This window comes from Varanus komodoensis, unplaced genomic scaffold (assembly GCF_004798865.1).
Source record: "Varanus komodoensis strain SLA01 unplaced genomic scaffold, ASM479886v1 scaffold19, whole genome shotgun sequence".
Classification (NCBI taxonomy): Eukaryota; Metazoa; Chordata; class Lepidosauria; order Squamata; family Varanidae; genus Varanus; species Varanus komodoensis.
The window spans coordinates 12768576-12785693 of record NW_025335550.1 but is presented as its reverse complement, the minus strand read 5'-3'; the positions used below and the strand labels follow the sequence as shown (position 1 = coordinate 12785693).

General features: G+C 57.1%; 3 protein-coding genes across 14 annotated transcripts; 2 read left to right on the top strand and 1 right to left on the bottom strand.

Moving 5' to 3' along the window:
* The first annotated feature begins 351 nt into the window (after nt 1-351).
* ATXN1L (ataxin 1 like) lies at nt 352-5725 on the top strand. Of its 4 annotated transcripts, none has more exons than XM_044427653.1 (2): nt 352-2083; nt 5482-5725. In XM_044427653.1, exons 1-2 carry the CDS (start codon nt 551-553, stop codon nt 5680-5682), a joined length of 1734 nt encoding a protein of 577 aa, XP_044283588.1. In that variant the 5' UTR covers nt 352-550; the 3' UTR covers nt 5683-5725. The 4 variants fall into 4 exon arrangements, with proteins under 4 accessions (XP_044283588.1, XP_044283590.1, XP_044283589.1 ...); XM_044427655.1 differs by lacking the exon at nt 5482-5725 and adding an exon at nt 3601-5330 and having other exon boundaries at nt 353-2083; XM_044427654.1 differs by lacking the exon at nt 5482-5725 and adding an exon at nt 3601-5330 and having other exon boundaries at nt 353-2197.
* Nucleotides 5726-6530: 805 nt separating this feature from the next.
* On the bottom strand, nt 6531-10959 carry ZNF821 (zinc finger protein 821). Of its 5 annotated transcripts, none has more exons than XM_044427901.1 (7): nt 10914-10959; nt 10009-10073; nt 8846-8968; nt 8610-8737; nt 8092-8196; nt 7678-7844; nt 6531-7376 (listed from the first exon to the last, which is right to left on the bottom strand). In XM_044427901.1, exons 2-7 carry the CDS (start codon nt 10046-10048, stop codon nt 6710-6712), a joined length of 1230 nt encoding a protein of 409 aa, XP_044283836.1. In that variant the 5' UTR covers nt 10049-10073; nt 10914-10959; the 3' UTR covers nt 6531-6709. The 5 variants fall into 5 exon arrangements, with proteins under 5 accessions (XP_044283836.1, XP_044283835.1, XP_044283838.1 ...); XM_044427900.1 differs by lacking the exon at nt 10914-10959 and adding an exon at nt 10180-10890; XM_044427903.1 differs by lacking the exon at nt 10914-10959 and adding an exon at nt 10180-10889 and having other exon boundaries at nt 8846-9187.
* IST1 (IST1 factor associated with ESCRT-III) lies at nt 10859-16662 on the top strand. Of its 5 annotated transcripts, none has more exons than XM_044427907.1 (10): nt 10859-11005; nt 12130-12229; nt 12549-12729; nt 12880-12967; nt 13249-13332; nt 13506-13616; nt 13716-13898; nt 14139-14231; nt 15430-15478; nt 15635-16662. In XM_044427907.1, the coding sequence occupies exons 2-10, from the start codon at nt 12142-12144 to the stop codon at nt 15832-15834; spliced, it is 1077 nt and encodes a 358-aa protein (XP_044283842.1). In that variant the 5' UTR covers nt 10859-11005; nt 12130-12141; the 3' UTR covers nt 15835-16662. The 5 variants fall into 5 exon arrangements, with proteins under 5 accessions (XP_044283842.1, XP_044283840.1, XP_044283843.1 ...); XM_044427905.1 differs by lacking the exon at nt 10859-11005 and adding an exon at nt 11056-11146; XM_044427906.1 differs by lacking the exon at nt 10859-11005 and adding an exon at nt 11621-11728.
* Nucleotides 16663-17118: the final 456 nt, after the last annotated feature.

Genomic DNA, 17118 nt, shown 5'->3' with positions numbered 1-17118 from the left:
GCCGGCTCCGGCAGTGATGCGGGGCCCCGTTCCTGGGCACGGCCGGCTCGTATGGCGCTTCCCGGGAAGCGAAACGGTGCGCGACGAGGCGCCCCCGGCAGCCCAGCCAGGCAGGCGCTGCGGGAGGGGAGGAGCGGGCTTGCCGCGTCACGTGCTGACGGGGGCTGGGCGTGGCCACCACGGCGCTGGCGGTTGGCATGGGAACCGCGCGTCATTGCGATGAGCCCGGCGCGATGCGTGTGGCGTCATGGCCGCAGCAATTCCGGCGCGCCGGTGAGGCGGAGGAGGGCGGGGTCGGTGGCGGGATGGAGCCCGGCCGGGCAGGCGCCGGTGGCGGCGGCCACGGCCGAGGCGGCGAAAAAGCCGCCGCCGGTGCTGGCTGAGCGGCCCGTATCGCGCCCGCTTCGAAGTACTGCGCCCCGGCGCCCGAACTCTCCGGCCTCGCTCGGGCGACGCCTCTGCGCCCCCGCCTCGTCTGCGTCGACGTCCTCGCGGGTGAAGCTCCTGCCCTCGCCGCAGCGGCAGCAGCAGGAAGAGGCGAAGCGGCGCCATGCGAGCGGCCCAGGAGCGCGGTCAGGAGTGCCTCCCGCCCAAGAAGCGAGAGCTGCCCTCGGCCAGCAGCAACAGCCAGGACCGCGGGACGGGCGGTGGAGAGGCCTCGGCGGCGGCGGAATGGGCCCGGGGGGCGGCGGCATCCAGCGGACTGAGCCAGGCGCCGGCTTCCCGATATAGCGAGAGCGGTGGCGGCCCCCCAGAGGCTGTCGCTAGCTTGACCGTGGACCAGTACGGCCTGCTGTACAAAGTGGCGGCGGTGCCACCGGCTACCTTCTCGCCGGTGGTGAACGTGAGCTCGCTGCCCCCGGCCTTCAGCATGCCCTCCCCGCTCCTGCAGCACCCAGCAATCCAGTATTCGCCCATCCATTACACTCCGTTGCCCCCAGCCCCCTTGCAGTTCGTCGGCTCACCCTACTCACTGCCCTATACTGCTGCCACAGTTCCTTCGGGCTTCCTGCCTGGCCACCTTCTGCCGCCTCCAGCAGGCCTGAGCGCCTCCCACATCCCTCACTTTGTGCCGTACGCTCCCCTGCTGGCTGAAGATTCTGACCCTCCCCCACAGGCAGCCCCCTGCTTTGGCAAGACCTCTACTCCAGCTTCACCGCCAGGCCCTGTGCTGCAGCCCCATGGAGGGAGCCAGCCACTGGATGTTTCACAGGGCCGAATTCCAGTCTATTATCAGATGTCCCGCCTGCCCACAGGCTATTCAACATTTGAGGCTGCTGTTGCTGGCCTAAACCCAGAGCCCCCACCTCTGCTGGAGAGCCAGTTAAATCCCAAAGTAGTCACAGCAAACGGGGAGCAGAGGTGTGCCACAGAGACAAAGGAAAGTGAGGCAGAAGGGCAGCGGCCAAGAACAGCTTTGGAGAGTGACACGGCGGGCCCCCTTTTAACCAGTGCTCAGATTGTGAGAACGGAGGACTATGTGCCATCTCAGCGGAGTACCCCGGAAACAGACCTGGAGGTGCAGAGGGTGGTGGGAGTGCTTTCGTCTCAGGATTACTCTGTTTGCTCTGCTCAGCAGAAGGATGGCTCAAGCCCTCTAAACCTTTCCCATCGCAATCCCCCCGAGCAGAAAGAGGAGACATTGAGGAACCCAGTGGAAGCTGCTGCTACTGCCACAGAGAAGTGCCATTTGCAGAAACTGTCCACAAGGTCTCCCAAGGAGCAGCTCTGCCACAGGCATGTCTGTGCAGAATTGGCCATGGCCAATGGCAAGCCAATCCCAGGATCCTTCCAGCTTGCCGATCAGGACAGCCTTGGCACAGCAAGTCCGGAGGCACAACCAGAGGCAGAACTTGCCCATTCACAAAATCATTTGCCTTCCCATTTCATGAAAGGGGCCATTATCCAGCTGGCTACTGGGGAGCTGAAACGGGTGGAGGACCTGCAGACTCAGGACTTTGTGCGCAGCGCAGAAGTGAGCGGTGGTCTCAAGATTGACTCGAGCACTGTGGTGGACCTCCAGGAGAGCCCGTGGCAAGGCCTTGTCACGCTGCAATTTGTGGTTGGGGAGCAGCAGAGCAAAGTGAGCATTGATGTCCCCCCAGAACACCCTTTCTTTGTGTATGGTCAGGGCTGGTCCTCCTGCAGTCCAGAGCGGACCACCCGGCTATTCTCCCTGCCCTGCCACAGGCTCCAGGTGGGTGATGTTTGCATCTCTATCAGTTTGCAGAGTCTGAATGGAAGGCTTGCTCCCCAGGCCAACCCTGCAGAACTTGCCCAGGAGAGGACTGGGCAAAGCATGCAGAGCATCCGGGAGTCGCACCTCCCAACAGCGGAGAAAAGCCCTCTGCAGAAGGCTGGGGTGACCCTGGGCTCCCCTCAGGGAGCTTCCCACTTTGACCCCATTTCTGTGCATGGCTGGGCAGGTCCCAGCTTCCAAAGATTTGGGGAAGAGCCCCAGCCCCCCCTGCTTCGGCCCTCGTTTATTCCCCAAGAAGTTAAGTTGTCCATTGAGGGCCGTTCAAATGCAGGGAAGTGAAGCCCTTTTCGAAGGTGAACTGTTTGGCTTGCCAAACTGAGCTGCACCCAGATTAGCCACTGCTGAGATCCTCCTGATACCGAAGGGATGCCCAGCCCTTCTCCCAGCAGCTCTGTGCCTAGAAGCATTCCACTGAGAAAGGATTCTCCCCTCCCTGCAGGACAGGCCTGAGGGGGCACGGGCACGCTCTGAAAGTAGCAGTTCTTGTTTTGTCTGTGACAAGTGGAGCCCAGTGTCCCTCATCATGCAAGCACTTTAATAGGATACTTGCTCACGCAGTGCAGGGGGCTTTCACCAGGAGGGAGGAGAGGTGGGGAGGGGGAGAGTGAATCAAGTCTCGCTCTGCTCAGGTCTGAATCAAGCCGTTTTGCTCTGGGCATCGCAGCAGCCACCCCTTCCAGGCTTTGAATCAAGGGAGCCTGGACTTCTCCTCAGGGAGGTATTTGTATGCAATTTCCTTACAATTGTTTTATTGAGGGGGAAAAAACCCAATCAGCTGCATTCTGATGAACTGCGAGCCAGTCAAGTGTGTGGTTTCTTGGCCCTGTAACCAGGCTGGGCTGAGATCCAATAGACAGGAGGAGGGCAGGTGTGAAAGCAAGTGAGTTTAATGCACAGGCAGTATTTTCAGTCTGGCTATTTCAGCCTGTCGACATCCTGCTACAGTCCCCCAGTTTCCAATCTTTGAGATAGGCTGCATGTCCTCCTCTTGTGGGTACCACTGCCCATGCAAGCGTCCAAAGCTGAGCCTGACCAGGACATCTGGGGTGGGATTTGGGGGCCTGATCTGGTTTGGCTGCAGTTTTGGAGCAACCCAGGTGACAGATAACTCTTCTGGAAGCTGTTCATGTGTCATTCAGTAGTTTACACACACATCCATACGCGCCGATCTTCCTTGTTTTGATGAAAACATCTTTCTGGGAACCATTTGGGGATGGTAAGCTACCTTAACCAATTTGCAGCTTTTGAAGGGGATGGAAAAGGCAAACAGCATGTAAGAAATACTTGGTTCATATTCTTTAGATGAAGATGACCAGGGTTTTTTTTTTTGTGCCTGGCAGCTCAAACAAACTAAAGCGAGATATGATTCAAGTGGGTAACAGCTTTCCGTTAGAAAGCCTCTGTTAGAAGAAATGCAAAATGGAAGTTTGTACAAGATGTCTGCTGAAGCAGTTTCCTTGGCCCAGAGTCTCCTGTCTTGGTGTCTTTGAACCTCTGGATCCAGACAAGGGTGAGCTCTGTTGTCTGGTCCTCGAACAGCATTTTGAAACCACCTCCCAACACCCAAAAGGGGTCAGCTTGGTTGGTTCTTGCGCACTGCTTTCTGCTCCTCAGGGTGGCACTGAGGTCATTGTTTGCCAGCAGCTGTGACCTCCTTGACTGACCAGCTCCCTCCCTAACCCTAACCCTCCCCCTCCTCTGGTTCTCTGTGTATTGTAGTTGAAAGGCGAGCTTTGCTTTCCCCACTGGGATCTTCTTGCTGTCTTCTTCCAAAGCACCCAGCACTTTGCACTATTCCTGGCCGTCTTTTGGCCTAGATGTCCCGTGGCCTTTCTTAATGTTCTCCTGGACTCCTCCAGATGGTCCTTTGTGCACTTCCTGTCCTGTCCTGTCCTGTCCTGTCCTGATCTCTGTGTAAAGGTTGCACCAGTCTCCTTCTTGGCCCTTTGGCTGCCTGATATCAGGGACAGCTGTTCTGGAGGGTTTGCCCTACTTCCCTCAGGGCCTGACCGGGAGGTGTCTCCAGTGGCTCGTGGGGCCCTGTCAGCCACAGCTGGGCCTGGCATTTCCCTTCTCAAAGTGCCCATCTCGTTCTCCACAGCAGTGCCAGTCTTCTGTGACTGTTGAGACTGTCTCCTTTGGATAACCTACCCTAAAGCATTCTTCTCTTTAACTCATTACTGAATCTGCTTTCTGAGGTGTTGCCTGTGTTGGCATGCAGTTTTCACAACTGAATTGAAAATAGAGCTGCGGCATGTGGAAGCATCTTTGGCCATGGCTCCAGCTGGGGTTGTTTCCCAGAGCAATAAGCTATTCCTCACTTGACACTACAGCGCAGTGGAGGCAGGGGGCTCCCTGATGTGCAATACGCTGAGATGGGCATTACTCAAGGAGTAGTGTTGGAATGAGGGAAGACCAGTGAATGATGGCCACTGTGTCGTATCTGCTAGCCTGCTTGCCAGATCTACTTAGAGCTTCCCCTTGTCGCAAGCTGCTTCTGTCACCTGCCTGCAAGAGCACATGTGCCTTTCCCCGTAGAAGCTCCCAGGTATGTTATTCAGCGGAGGGTCTGGCCCCACGGCTGATTACAGAGGAGGAGGAAGGCAGGAAAGCTGATTTGGAGGTCTGTCCCTACCCCCTGCCAGCAATTGCTTGCGTAGCACCTTAGTTGGGGTGGGCCATCTGCTCGGATGCGGCTGGCAAAGGGAGTGTCTCTGTGTAGCAAATCCAGAATTAAGTCATCTTCACACTGTAGCCACCTGCATTATATCTAAAGCCTTAGGACTAGCTGAACACCCAGCCCCTTCTCCTACCAGATTTTAAAGAAGCATTATCAGTCTAAGGGGGATAATCTATTTTGTTGTGCTTTTTTTGTACTTGTTTTGAATAAATCAATTTGTACTGTATATTTGTACTTTGGGTGAGATCCTTTTCTCTGTTTTACCATTTAAAGTCTCTGTACACACAGATTGTATTTTTATTGTTAATGCTCTTACAAATACTGCATTTAACTTGTTCACTATGTAAACAGTATATATAAATATATACATATATCTATATATCTATATAATTATAAGCCAATAGCTTTTCTTCTGCTGTGTGTGTGTCTCTTGCCTGTCTTACCAAACAAATCCTGGCCAGAATCTCAGAAATGGAAAGCTAAAGGTTCATCGCCACCATCTTAACATTATAATGTTGTGCTGTCTTTTGTTTTTGTTCAGCTAGACATTCAAGCACTTGTTTGGACAGAGATGTGCAAGGGCAGCTTCCGCGTAAGAGTGAGTATTGTGGGTGGTCTCCTTACAAGCCTCAAGCGGGGCCTGCCCTGGCACCGAAGTAGTGTTTGTTTATGGCCTCTTGGATACCGTACTCACTTTATAGCTGCTGTTCTTCATACATGGGCAACAAGCCCAAGCACATAGAAGGGAGGCCACTATGTATATGGAAAAATATTCTAGAAAATCAGCAGAGCTTATTGGATCTTTCAGTTAAAATGGGTCGCTATTGGGTAGTCAGTATGTGGATGTCAGAGCGCTAGTTTTTTAGTTTTACTGACTTCTTTATCCGTGTTAGCTTGGTGGTTAATGCCCCAAACTTTTGCAATGACAGCTGCCAGCCTCATGGTGGCCCTGGAACCCATTGTGCAAGTTGGCCAGTCAGTTACCTGTGCCTACGCCAGTGCAGAGACTGGAGGGGCTTCCCTGCCTATTCCTTTTGCACTTGTGGCAAAGGACCAGACATGCATCCCACCCCAAAATTTAGTAAATGGAGCAGTGCGAGAGGTCCTTGGCCACATCAGTGCAGAGCTCGCTCCTTTGAGTTGTTCCTCTTTACTGCCTTTGGGAGCTGTTTAGTTTTCTGACTTTGTATCATGCGTAACAGGTTGAAGGCCAAATATTCCATTGCAGTGCAAGCGTAGAAGTGATCATCCACACTAAAGCCTCTCCAGAAAATGTAGAGGCTCACCACCCTCCTAACACAGTGGCCTGACCAGCCTTCTGCAGAAAGGTGTTTCTTGAGCCTGCCTTCTTTAAATTTTTCTAAGCAGGTAAAAAGGTATTTTCCTTATAGCGGGAAAAGGCAGGATTTAAATGCAGTGTAACCATAAGTGAAACCTCTCCCTTGCTGGCATGTTCTTGTCCCTCCTTTGTTGCCTCCATCCATCCACACCTGTCCCCACAAAGTGTAGAGATAAGGTGACAAAATTGCAATGAGCTCTTGACTTCCTGTCCCCCTTTCAGCAGTGTAATACTCAAGAGAGAAACTTGGAACACGTATAATTAATTTATTATCCCTGCCCCCTCGACAGCCAGTGACTTCTGGGCCATACACAGTTCAGAGACTGCCAGCATCCCAACCTCTCCCCAGAAGTCTTGGCCCCTCTCAAGTTTCATTGTCTCCTGGTGCTGCCGTGAAACCCCAGCCAGGGTACTCCTACTGGGCAGCTAGTCAGTGCAGAGAGCTGGGGCTGGGTTCTTCAAATCCCATCTTGCTGAGCAGCTGCCCATCGAGCTCCACGCCCCCCACTGGCAGGGGGAAGAAGTTCATCTCAGCCGCCAGAGCAGCCATTGCAGAAGGATCCTGGCCAAACTGCGCACGCAGCATCATGTCCATCTTCTCCAGCCTCCGTTTCAGCCTCTTGGCTTCCCGCTCCCGAATAAGCCGGGCCTGGCGCTTCTCGGGAGTCTCGTTGGCACGCTTGAGCCGCATGGCTTCACGGTCCCGCTGCAGGCGCCGTGCCCGCTGCTCATCCGTCTCCTGCATGCGCTGCAAGCGCTTGGCTTCACGATCCCTCATGCGCCTCACCTCCCGCTCCTCCGGTGTCTCGTTGTCTCGCCGACTCTTCTTGGCCGTGCGCTCCCGCTCCAGGCGCTGCAGCCTCACCTCCAAGGGCTCATTCTGCCGCCGCAACGCCCACTTGCGCACCCCGGGGGCTTGAGCTTCCAGAAGCTTGCGATAAGCCACACAACTGTTGCACACAAGGAGGATGCCAGCAGGGTACACGGTGGGGTTGAGAGCAGTGGCAGCGGCGGCAGCTTTCTCTTCAGCCCCCGGGGAGCCCTCAGGGAAAGGGAGCGGCAGAGCATCTCCACACAGCACTTCCGGCACCTTCTCACTGCAAAAGGCAAAACCCAGGCAAGAATAGACCCCCGAGACTTCCCTTTGGCTCTGCAGGTTGTTGCCTTAGCTGCGGTCCCCCCCCGCCCCCCATGCGTACGAAGTCCTCCTCCTGTAAGGAGCCCTGACAGCCCTGGTCTGGAAGGGGGGGACTCAGGGTCATCTTCTCCAGCTAGTTCCTGGATCTACTAGGCATGACCTCTTTGGTCTCAACAAGACCTCCAGACAAGGCTCCTCCAGACCTGCTTGGCATCCCATCAAGCATCTCTTTCAAAGCCAGAGAAGTTCCAGCTTCTCACCTGTTGAAAGTGGCATAGCTGGTGAAGCGTGCCCCACACACTGCACAGTTGGACAGCTGGTCCTCGGAGTGGATGAGGAGGTGCCTGCCCAGTGAGCCAGGGGAACTGAGTGCTCGGCCACAGACGGGACACAAGTAGCTCTTAGCGCTGACTGCAGCTGCTGTATGCTGCAAATGAGGCCGGGCTGTGAGGCAAGAACTCCACCACCCTTTCCCCTCTCAGTTGCCCGTGAGGACTGGCTGAAGCCAAGCTACACAGAGCTCCTTCTCTGGTCAGGGAAGGAAGGAAACCCCACAGGGCCTTTACTGAGGGAAGAGGTGATCCCCCATGTCACCTCACTCTTCCTGCCCAGCCAAGAACCACCACTTCACTCTAAGCTCACTTGATAGCAATCTGATAGTCCCCTCTGAATACCTGATAGACATGAGTGACAAGCTGCTCCCGGCTTCCACAGTCCAGCTGGCAAAGGGGGCATCTGGAGAGCCCCAACAGGGCATCTGGACCAGTGTTTAAGCCCACCTGAAAACAAGAAGAGGCTCAGGAAGGAGCAGGGGAGGGCAGTCACTCTGCACTGCAAAACCAGGGAAGACTAAGCAGCTGGCATCCAAGCAGCTGGAAAAACACACCCGAGGAGCCCTGCTTGAGGGACCGCCAGTCTAACTGCATCATTTATTTCCCACAGAGGCCCTACCAGCTGCCTTACCAGCCAGGCACAAAAGCATGCTTCCTTTCTGGGAAAGGCAATTCAACAGCCTCCACACCCAATGCCTGCAGATATACTTGTTCTCCATACCTGAGCCATAGCTGAGAATTTGCTACCATCTTCCCTTCCCCAAAAGACCTCAACCCACCCCACAGCAGTGTGGATCCCTTTGCATGCCACACTCTGGCTGCCGTCAAAGAGGCACACTTGCCTCGTGGCCTGGGGTCACCTGTTTGCTGTGGCTGAGTGACTCTGCAGAGTCCAGTTCCTTTTTCACTGTGGCTGTGGCACTATCTTCCTCTGAGGCAGGAGAGGAGACCTCATCCTGCGTGGTCTCCTCATCCACATCACTGTCACCTGGAATACAATGCAACAGTTCTTGGCTCCATACCCAAGACCAGCTGCGCCTGCTGGGAGAGCTGGTGGTGCCTTGGGCCACCCCATCCTAGAAACAGCACAACTCACTGCTGCTAGAGTCCTTCTCAGGTAGTTGCTGCATCGGTGGCTGAGTGCCAAGCAACTCAGGGAAGTCCCTTTTCATCATGGCCTGTCGTGTATGCTCCTCCAGCCCAGCAAAGACGTGCTCCCCTAGAAGCAGAAATGAGAAGCGGCATCAGATCCCTGCTCGTCCTCTGCTCAGCCGGTCCTTGAACCCTTGTTGCCCATTGGTGATCTCCCCTACCTGAAGGTGGCCCAGAATGGGACTAATGCCTGGGGTCCACTCCCCAAAACAGCTTTCCCCAAACCCTTCCTGCAAAGCAACGGTGGCCTGACCAATCTGCCCCTTCGCATCCTTTCCAGCATGACCTGGAAATACAAATGGCTTCAGCTGCATTAAGCACACCGGCAGGGCTCCAAAGTGCCTCAGGCTCTCCCCAGCAGCCCACCAGAGGTTGCAGGCCTTTTCCTGCCACACCATTTCCTTCAAGAAATGCTCCTGTTATTTGTGGGTAAGACAGGTGAGAATGTGGCACCCTCCAGATGTCTGTGGGCTGCAACTCCCATCAGCCCCAGCCAGCATAACCAATGGAAAAAGCTTTGGCCCAGCCACATTCTCCACCCCAGTGCAAAAGATGTGCCATGGCAGAAAATGTTCCATGCTTACCATTTGATCATATTTCATTTCAATCCCATATTTTATTAGCAACGTCTAACAAGCTGGATTTCTTTGCAAAGCAGGTCTTGATTTTGGCTATCCTCCTGCTCTGAGGCTAGGTGCGAGGGCCACACCAAAACGCAGCTACCTGCTTCCAGCCACACCTGAGGCTACGGGCCCAGGGAGAGGCGCAAGCTCGCTGAGCCGCTCTGCCCACCACCCCTCCGGCTTACCATCCGCCGAGGCAGCGCTTCGCTTACGGGGCTGCCTTCGGCCGGGCCAGGGCAATCACCCCCCACCACAAGGGGCACGAGGAGCCGCCAGGCCCAAAAGACGAGCGCTCAGCCCGGGCTCTGAGCCGCCTGCGCTGGGGCGGGGAGGAGGGAGGGAGGGAGGGGAGGCGCGGGGGACACGTCCGGAGACCCGGAGCATCCGACGGCGCTCGGTAAGCGCCCCTCCCAGCTGGCCCCGCGCAGGCGGGGAAGGCGCCGCCCGACCGCCCGCCCGCGCTCCTCGCCCGTCCGCTACTCACAGTGCACTTTATTGGGGGTGGTCTGTTTCCGCCGGGACATGGTTCCCCCCCCGGGGGGGGCGCACCTGGGGAGAGAAGAGCCCCGTCAGCCCCGCGCGCGCCGCGCCAGGTCGGGCCGGGCCAGGCGAGGACCCGGACTCGGACCCGCCCGCCTCCCGCCGCGGCTCTCACCTGGCCGCAGGGCTCCGTCGCCCCGACCGGACTCGCCCAGCCGCGCGGACAAAGGGCCACCCGGGATGTCTGGCGGACCGATACAGAGGCGGAGTGAAGATGGCGGCGCGGCGGGAGCGCCCGGCTCGTGCACGGCGGGACCGGCGGACAGACGGGCGGGGGCGCGCCGCGCTCGAGCCTGCTTGCCTTCGAGGAGGAGGAGCGGAGCGCCCTCCGGCCTCGCAGCCACGAGGGCGGCCGGTCGGGCGCTAGGCAGAAGAGGACGCCGCCGTCTCGCGGAGCCCTTTTTCCGAGGCCGCCGCGAGGCGTCCCCGGAACCGGCCAGGGTGCCGTCCCGACAGGCAGAGGGAGACGTGAAGGGACGCGCGCCTGCCCCGGCACCACCCGGGGGACTCTCAGCCGCTTCCCTCCGCCGGTGCTGGGAAGCAGCATCCACCGCGAGACGCCCCGACCTCACATGCTCCCTGCGGCCGGCGGGCGGGCACTCGGCCGCCAGCCCGCCCACTGGCTGAGGCTGCTGCGCCCTTCCTCCCAGCCCCACGCCGTGCGGGACCCTGGAGCTCGCGCGAACCCGGAACGTTCTAGTCACGGCTGCGGGGACGGGCGGACCACAAGCAGGAACCGCCGCTCTAGGAAGGACGAATCTCCTCTCCGTCTCTGTCCCTGGATGTCTCGGCACACAGAGGTCCCTCCGCCCGAAAAGTAGTTCCGCACAAAAAGAAGTTCTCCCGGACCTGCACAAACGCGCCCGCTGCGTTGCCCTGGGAATCCGCGTTGCTCGAGGCGGGTCTTCGCGGCCGGCGGCGGCTGACGCGCACTTCCGGAGGTGGGTTGGGACGGACACAGGTGGCCATTCGCCGGACAGACCGAGCCGTATTCCTCCGCCTGCCGACGACTCTGTTCGGGCCCACAGGCGGCCCTGCAGCCCGGGTAGAAGCGCGAGCTGCCGCCGCCGCCGCCCTCGCTGGTACGAGCAGCCCCCGCCCGCCCCCTCCGACCCCGAGCAAGGCCCGCCGCCGCGTCCCGCCGCCGCAGGGGCGTCTCTGCCCAGCGGGGCGACGGCAGCCTCCGGCAGGCAGCTGCGCGGGGAAGGGCCTTCCAGGTGGGTTGGGCCCTCTTCGCCCGGCCCGGCCCGCTTCCGGGTTGCTCCCTGGAATGGTGGTCAGCTGGCCGGCATTGATATTCTGGCCCGAGCTGCTGGCGAGAGCAGTTCTCTTTGGGCGCTGATCCCCCCCAGAGCCTCCGGGTGCTTCTGCGCAGTTCTGCGGCCACCGTCGCAGCCAGGAGGGAACCGGGCGGTTTGCCCGGGATTCAGGAGGGCCTGTTTCTCCGTTTTGGAGCAAAGCAGTGATAGCCATGAGGCGAGTGAGTGGCCTTTGCCTGGAAGGAGAGTGATGTTTCAGTAGTCGTTGTGCTTCCCCAGTTTGTTGCCTTTTAGCAGCTGTTTCCTGGAATGGAGTGAGAGACGTCTTCATGGGAAGAGCTGCTTTGCATTCGCCCAAGGGCTGATTCTTTAGGACAGCCCTTCTCACCCTGGCACCCTCTGAAGGTTGTCAATTTCAATCCCCATCGGTCTTAGCCAGCATAGTTAATAGCCAGGAGCCCTGGGAATTGTTGCCTCAAACAACTGGAAGGCTTTCATAAGAGATAGAAATGGGGTTGGGGGAGAACAGGAATATAGTAATCCAAATGGAAGAATTCTCTTTCATTTGAAATTGGACAGTTTGCTTTTTTCCTGTATACAGTCAGGTCACCTTCTGCATGCTATTTGGGTCTCTGAGCTTTAGGAGCAGCTAGAATTCATGGCATGTCTAACCTTGAACTTTGCTCTTCAACTAAAACTGGCATTAGTTTATTTCCTGTTTTTTACGTGGTTAAGTATGATATGCGCTTGCTAGTAATGGAGGAAGCTGACTGCCTTGATCAAGAGGTGTTTTGTCTGCCATGCAGGAATTCCACACCATGTTGGGCTCTGGTTTCAAGGCTGAGCGCTTGCGAGTCAATTTGCGTCTTGTCATCAATCGCCTCAAGTTGTTGGAGAAAAAGAAAAGTGAGTGCGCATGTGCCTGTGCCCATGGGAGAGGACAAAAGCTGTTTCTTTTCTCATTGTTCCCCACCCTATCGCCAGAGTGGCTCTCCTGGGCTGATGATGGCTGCTCCTGTTCTTGGTTGTGTTTCCAGCATTTCCACAGGCCACAGAGTTACTTACAGGGCTTGTCCATAGGGTGTTAGTGTAGGCCTACTTGTTACCTGCTCCAGAGACCCCCCTCTGTTACGTTCTGGTCCTTGAGAATCTCCACTCAGGGCATAGGACCGGGACAGATGAGTGGACCACCTTCTTCAGTCTGTGACAAGCTCTTGTCTTGCAGCTGAGCTAGCTCAGAAAGCCCGGAAGGAAATTGCAGACTATCTGTCTGCTGGCAAGGATGAGCGGGCCCGCATCCGAGTGGAGCACATCATTCGGGAGGACTATCTGGTGGAGGCCATGGAGATCCTGGAGCTGTACTGTGATCTGCTTTTGGCACGCTTTGGCCTCATTCACTCCATGAAGTAAGAGCGTGATATTGCAGGGTAAAGGTGCTGGGAGAAAGCTACCACCTGCCAGGCCTCTATAATGACTTCCTGCAATCCCTTTGCTTCTCATCAAGATGTGGAGTGCTTTGGAAATGAGCTTGGTGTGGTTTTATGTTGTACCTGCAGGGAACTGGACTCTGGCCTAGCTGAAGCCGTCTCTACTCTCATCTGGGCAGCCCCCCGACTGCAGTCAGAGGTGGCTGAGCTGAGAATCGTGAGTAATGCCAGCTCTGTCTTGGTAGGCCAGGTGATCCCTGGGTTGCTGCCCAACTACCTGAAAGGCCTGGGAAATGACCACTGGCAGGACTGCTGGATCTCCTTTGAGTCCCCCAGGAGGCTAAGAGGGCCAGCATAATCTGAAGAACCAAAGCTGGCTCTCTCGCTTCCAGGCCCAGTTCCTCTGCTTAAGGGTCGCCCCGCTGTTCCTCTGCTGTTCCTTAGAGGGACCCCCTGCAGTTTCCAGCCTCCTTGTTGAATGTCCCTCTTCTGTGTCAGGTCGCTGACCAGCTGTGTGCCAAGTACAGCAAGGAGTATGGCAAGCTGTGCCGAACCAACCAGATTGGGACCGTCAATGACAGGGTGAGAGGGAGGACTGCATGGAGGCGCTTGGGGGGCACAGCCCTCTGCAGGGGGTGGGGGTGGGGATAAGGGGAAGGCGAGGCCCTCCTCTCAGAAGGGTGCCTTCCCTCTGGCTTGAGTGATCCCTCCCCAGTCTTCAAAGGCTGATTCTTCCCACGGCTGCTCCCTTCTAGCTGATGCATAAGCTGAGCGTTGAGGCACCTCCCAAAATCCTGGTGGAGCGCTACTTGATTGAGATTGCCAAGAACTACAACGTGCCGTACGAGCCGGACTCCGTGGTCATGGTGAGTGGGGCAGGAGAGCTCTTGGTGCTGCTGCTCCTGCTTTCCTGTCAACCGCCCTCTGTCCTACTTGACATGAGCCCGCTCCTCGTCTGATCCTAGGCTGAGGCTCCTACTGGTGTGGAGGCAAACCTGATTGATGTGGGATTCGTGGATGACTCAAAGAAGGGCGGTCACGGAGGTGGGGGCGGTTTCATGACCCCTTTGCCCTGTCCTGATGGAGTTGTGCCCATGCCGATGCCTTCTCCAGCTCCACCTTTCTCCTACCCACCTCCCAAGGGGCCGGTGAGTGCTGGTTTTGGCTCTTGGCAGGAGGGAGGGAGTCGAGCGAGTGCCAGTGCTGTCTGGCTTGGGGGATGTGGGGATGCGACACACGGCTGCCCTGAGTGCTGCCTGCGACGTAGGTGGAGCTTTCTTGGCAGCCCCTCTGCTTGACCAGCAGGGCGCTCCCCAGCTGCACTCCCCCCCGGATTGTTTTCATGGGGGTGGTGGGGGTACATCTGACTGGCCCTTTGTCCCCCACAGGAGAACTTCAATGGGCTTCCAGTGGGCACGTACCAGCCCTTTACTAGCCTTCACCCCCCTCAGATTCCAGCGACTCCCCCGACATATGAGTTCGTAAGTGCACTCAAAGGGCTGGGCCTCATTGCTTCGGGGAGGCATGTGCCGTGCGGAATGGTGGTGGCCCCTCTGGCTTCCTGCTTGCGGTTTTTGGTGCCACCTTGCAGGGGCCGCTTGAACATCCTCATGGAAGAATAGTGTTAGCTGGGCCTGTAAGGCCTTGAAGTCCAACTCGCCGCTTCATGCAGGATCCCAAGTTAAAATGTCCCTGGCAGATGCTTGTCCAGCTGCCTCGTGAATGCCTTCTTTGTGGGAGAGTCCACGACCTTCCTAGGCAATTGGTTCCATTGCCAAACTGCTCTAACAGTCAGGAAGTTTTTCTTGATGTCTAGCTGGAATCTGGCTTCCTGTAACTTAGATCCTGCGCTCTGGGTGATTGAAAAGAGATCCCAGTCATCCTCTGTACCACAGCCTCTCAAGTATTTGAAAAGCACTTATCCTCTCTCCTCAAGGCTAAACATGCCCAGCTCTTTACGTCTTTCCTAACAGTGATGCGTTTCCAGTCAAGCAGTGGACAAGGGCAAGCTCTGCCCTGCTGGCTGCTTTTGGAGTTGCTTTCCACCCCACGTCTTCTGCCAGGCAGGGATACAGAGCCCAGCCTGAGATCCCAATTTGGCTGCATTTCTTTTTCCATACCAACAGTTAAATGGCCCCCTGCTTTTTGTGCATTTTCCCCATTTTGAAAGGTTCCAATACCTATGCTAGTAAGAGCTTGAAGCTGTGGTTGGCTGGAACGTTGGTACTCTGGCCCTTTGCTTTCAGCTCCACCAGTCACTGGAATGTGGACCCTGAACGTTTATCCAAAATGAATTTTGGCTTATGGGCTGCAGCAGCCAGTTTATCTTGTGGCAGTGAGGGGAAGAGTGTTCATCTGCCTGGATGGTGACAGCTCCATGCACTAGTGTCTCCCAGAGCCTGGGGGAGGAAGGGTGCCTTGACTGCACAGTTACTCATCACTGGCAGTCAGAAGAACTGCTCCCTGCCCCCCTTTCCCCTGTCTCTCGGCTTGATTCCCTACAGTTTGGAAGGGAAAGCCGCCTCCATGGTGCAGCCCAGATGAGCCAAAAGCTGCCGGTGGCACCTTTCCTTGAGCATGGGCAAGACTTCCGTGGGCCTCCTGGGCAGCTTTGTCATGCAATGATGCAGGAAGGGAAGCTTCCCGAGCCTCTGTAAAGTCTGCCTCTGTCTGTTTCAGATTGATGACATCAGTGCTGACAAGGCTGTGCCCTCTGCACAGACACTGGGTGAGTCCCGAAACAGGTGCTAGCGGGCTGGAGGTGGGAGGGCCAGCTGTAGGGCCTGGCGGGAGCCAGGGCTCTCGCGCGCACTTGGCTTGCCGAGCTGCGGGGTGCCCGGCTTGGAGTGCACTGCCGCTGGTAACCGCCCCTTCTCTGCTGCAGGTCCCAGCCCAAAGCCCGCACCCAGGGGGCGCCCCCCCGTTCCTGCATCCAGTTCCGGGGATAACTTTGTTCTCCCAGAGCTGCCATCTGTGCCAGACACACTGCCCGTGGCCTCTGCTGGCACCAGCACCTCCGCCTCGGAAGACATTGACTTTGACGACCTCTCTCGCAGGTTTGAGGAGCTGAAGAAGAAAACCTAAGAGCACCTGGGGCGGGCTGGATCACCGCTTCCCCTGTTAGCAGCATGCCTGCGTGCTCTCTTCTCCTCCTCCTCTTCCTCCTCTTGGCTTTCTCCCTGCTATACTTACACCAAACGCCACTGCTTTTCCAATGCCCTCCATTGTGCTCCAGAAGGGGGCCTGCAGAGCCTCCTTGAGACGGGAGCAGGGAAGAACTCCATTTGGCCTGAGTTGCCCCAGAAAAGCTTTGCTTTGCTCTCTGGGAAGGGGAAGGGGGTGGTGCTGTTAGTGTCTCATCTGGACCAAGGGCAGTTTAGCAACACCCGCCAGAAAGTTCTGGGCAGCCTGATGGAACAGACGCTCCTTCAGGGGGTGCTGCAGAAGGCGGGCTGCCTTGATGCCCCCTAGCGTTGTGTGGCCTGCGACATTCTCAGGGAGCCCTTTAGGGCCTTATGACGTTCCTGCAGGGCGGAAGGCCGGGGATGAGTGAACGTGGGGGCCACGCCTGCCTGGGCAGCTCTTGGCTCTGTGATGGGTCCTCTTGCAGCTGGTGGAGAAGCAGGCGCCCTCTTCTGCCTCTGACAGATCCTGGTTCTGCCTTAACGTGGCCCAGAGAAGGTCCCGTCTGGGTTTGGGGCCACCACTTGACTTGCGCGTCGTTGCTTCTGGCACTCCAGCCATTTATCTGGCCACTGGGAAGGCCACAGGTGGCAGGATTCCGACAGCTGCCGCTGTGGACCACTTTTGCTCTCCGTTGTTACATCTCTGTGCACCAGTTTCACATGGCTTTTCTGGGACGATTTGGTGGGTTTATACCTTCTCTATTCTAAATAAAGTTGAGGAATAGTCTGCATTGGGTCTACCTCAGCGGGAGCGGTTCCCCCCCCCCCATTCACTGGAGGGGGGAGAGGCAGTGTCCTTGCCAGCTGCGGGTGCCCTGGGCCCATCCCTTGAGCTTGCTTGGATGACCTGGAGGCTGGCATTCTCTCACCAGATTTTCATTGCGAAAGGAGAGCCGCTGTGGCTGAGCAGAGCATGCTGTTTATTGAGGGAGAATGCAGCCGTGGCACCTGCGCTCTGCATGTCAGGGTGGGGCCCATCGGTCTTGGCTCTGCTCTTCCACACTGCACTGCACGTTGCAAGGGAGGATTTTAGCTGTGGGAGGCCAGGCAGCGGGGACCTGAGTGAAAGTGCCCTGGGGCCACTGTCATTGTGATCCAGGGGACCGGGTGTTCCCCACAGGTAAAAACCAACCCCGTGTCTCTGCAGGAAAGATTGCTCAGCTGCGGCATATGCTGGTCTGCA

What these genes read in the sequence shown, in the direction of transcription:
- ATXN1L (XM_044427652.1), top strand. Translation starts at nt 551, where the DNA reads ATGCGAGCGGCCCAGGAGCGCGGTCAGGAGTGCCTCCCGCCCAAGAAG.
- ZNF821 (XM_044427901.1), bottom strand. Translation starts at nt 10,048, where the DNA reads ATGTCCCGGCGGAAACAGACCACCCCCAATAAAGTGCACT. An exon ending in CACTCAGCCACAGCAAACAG is followed by an intron (nt 8,197 to 8,609) that starts GTGACCCCAGGC and finishes TCTTGTTTTCAG; the next exon opens with GTGGGCTTAAACACTGGTCC. An exon ending in AGCTATGCCACTTTCAACAG is followed by an intron (nt 7,377 to 7,677) that starts GTGAGAAGCTGG and finishes TGCCTTTTGCAG; the next exon opens with TGAGAAGGTGCCGGAAGTGC.
- IST1 (XM_044427904.1), top strand. Translation starts at nt 12,124, where the DNA reads ATGCAGGAATTCCACACCATGTTGGGCTCTGGTTTCAAGGCTGAGCGC. An exon ending in AGCCGGACTCCGTGGTCATG is followed by an intron (nt 13,617 to 13,715) that starts GTGAGTGGGGCA and finishes GTCTGATCCTAG; the next exon opens with GCTGAGGCTCCTACTGGTGT. An exon ending in ACCCACCTCCCAAGGGGCCG is followed by an intron (nt 13,899 to 14,138) that starts GTGAGTGCTGGT and finishes TGTCCCCCACAG; the next exon opens with GAGAACTTCAATGGGCTTCC.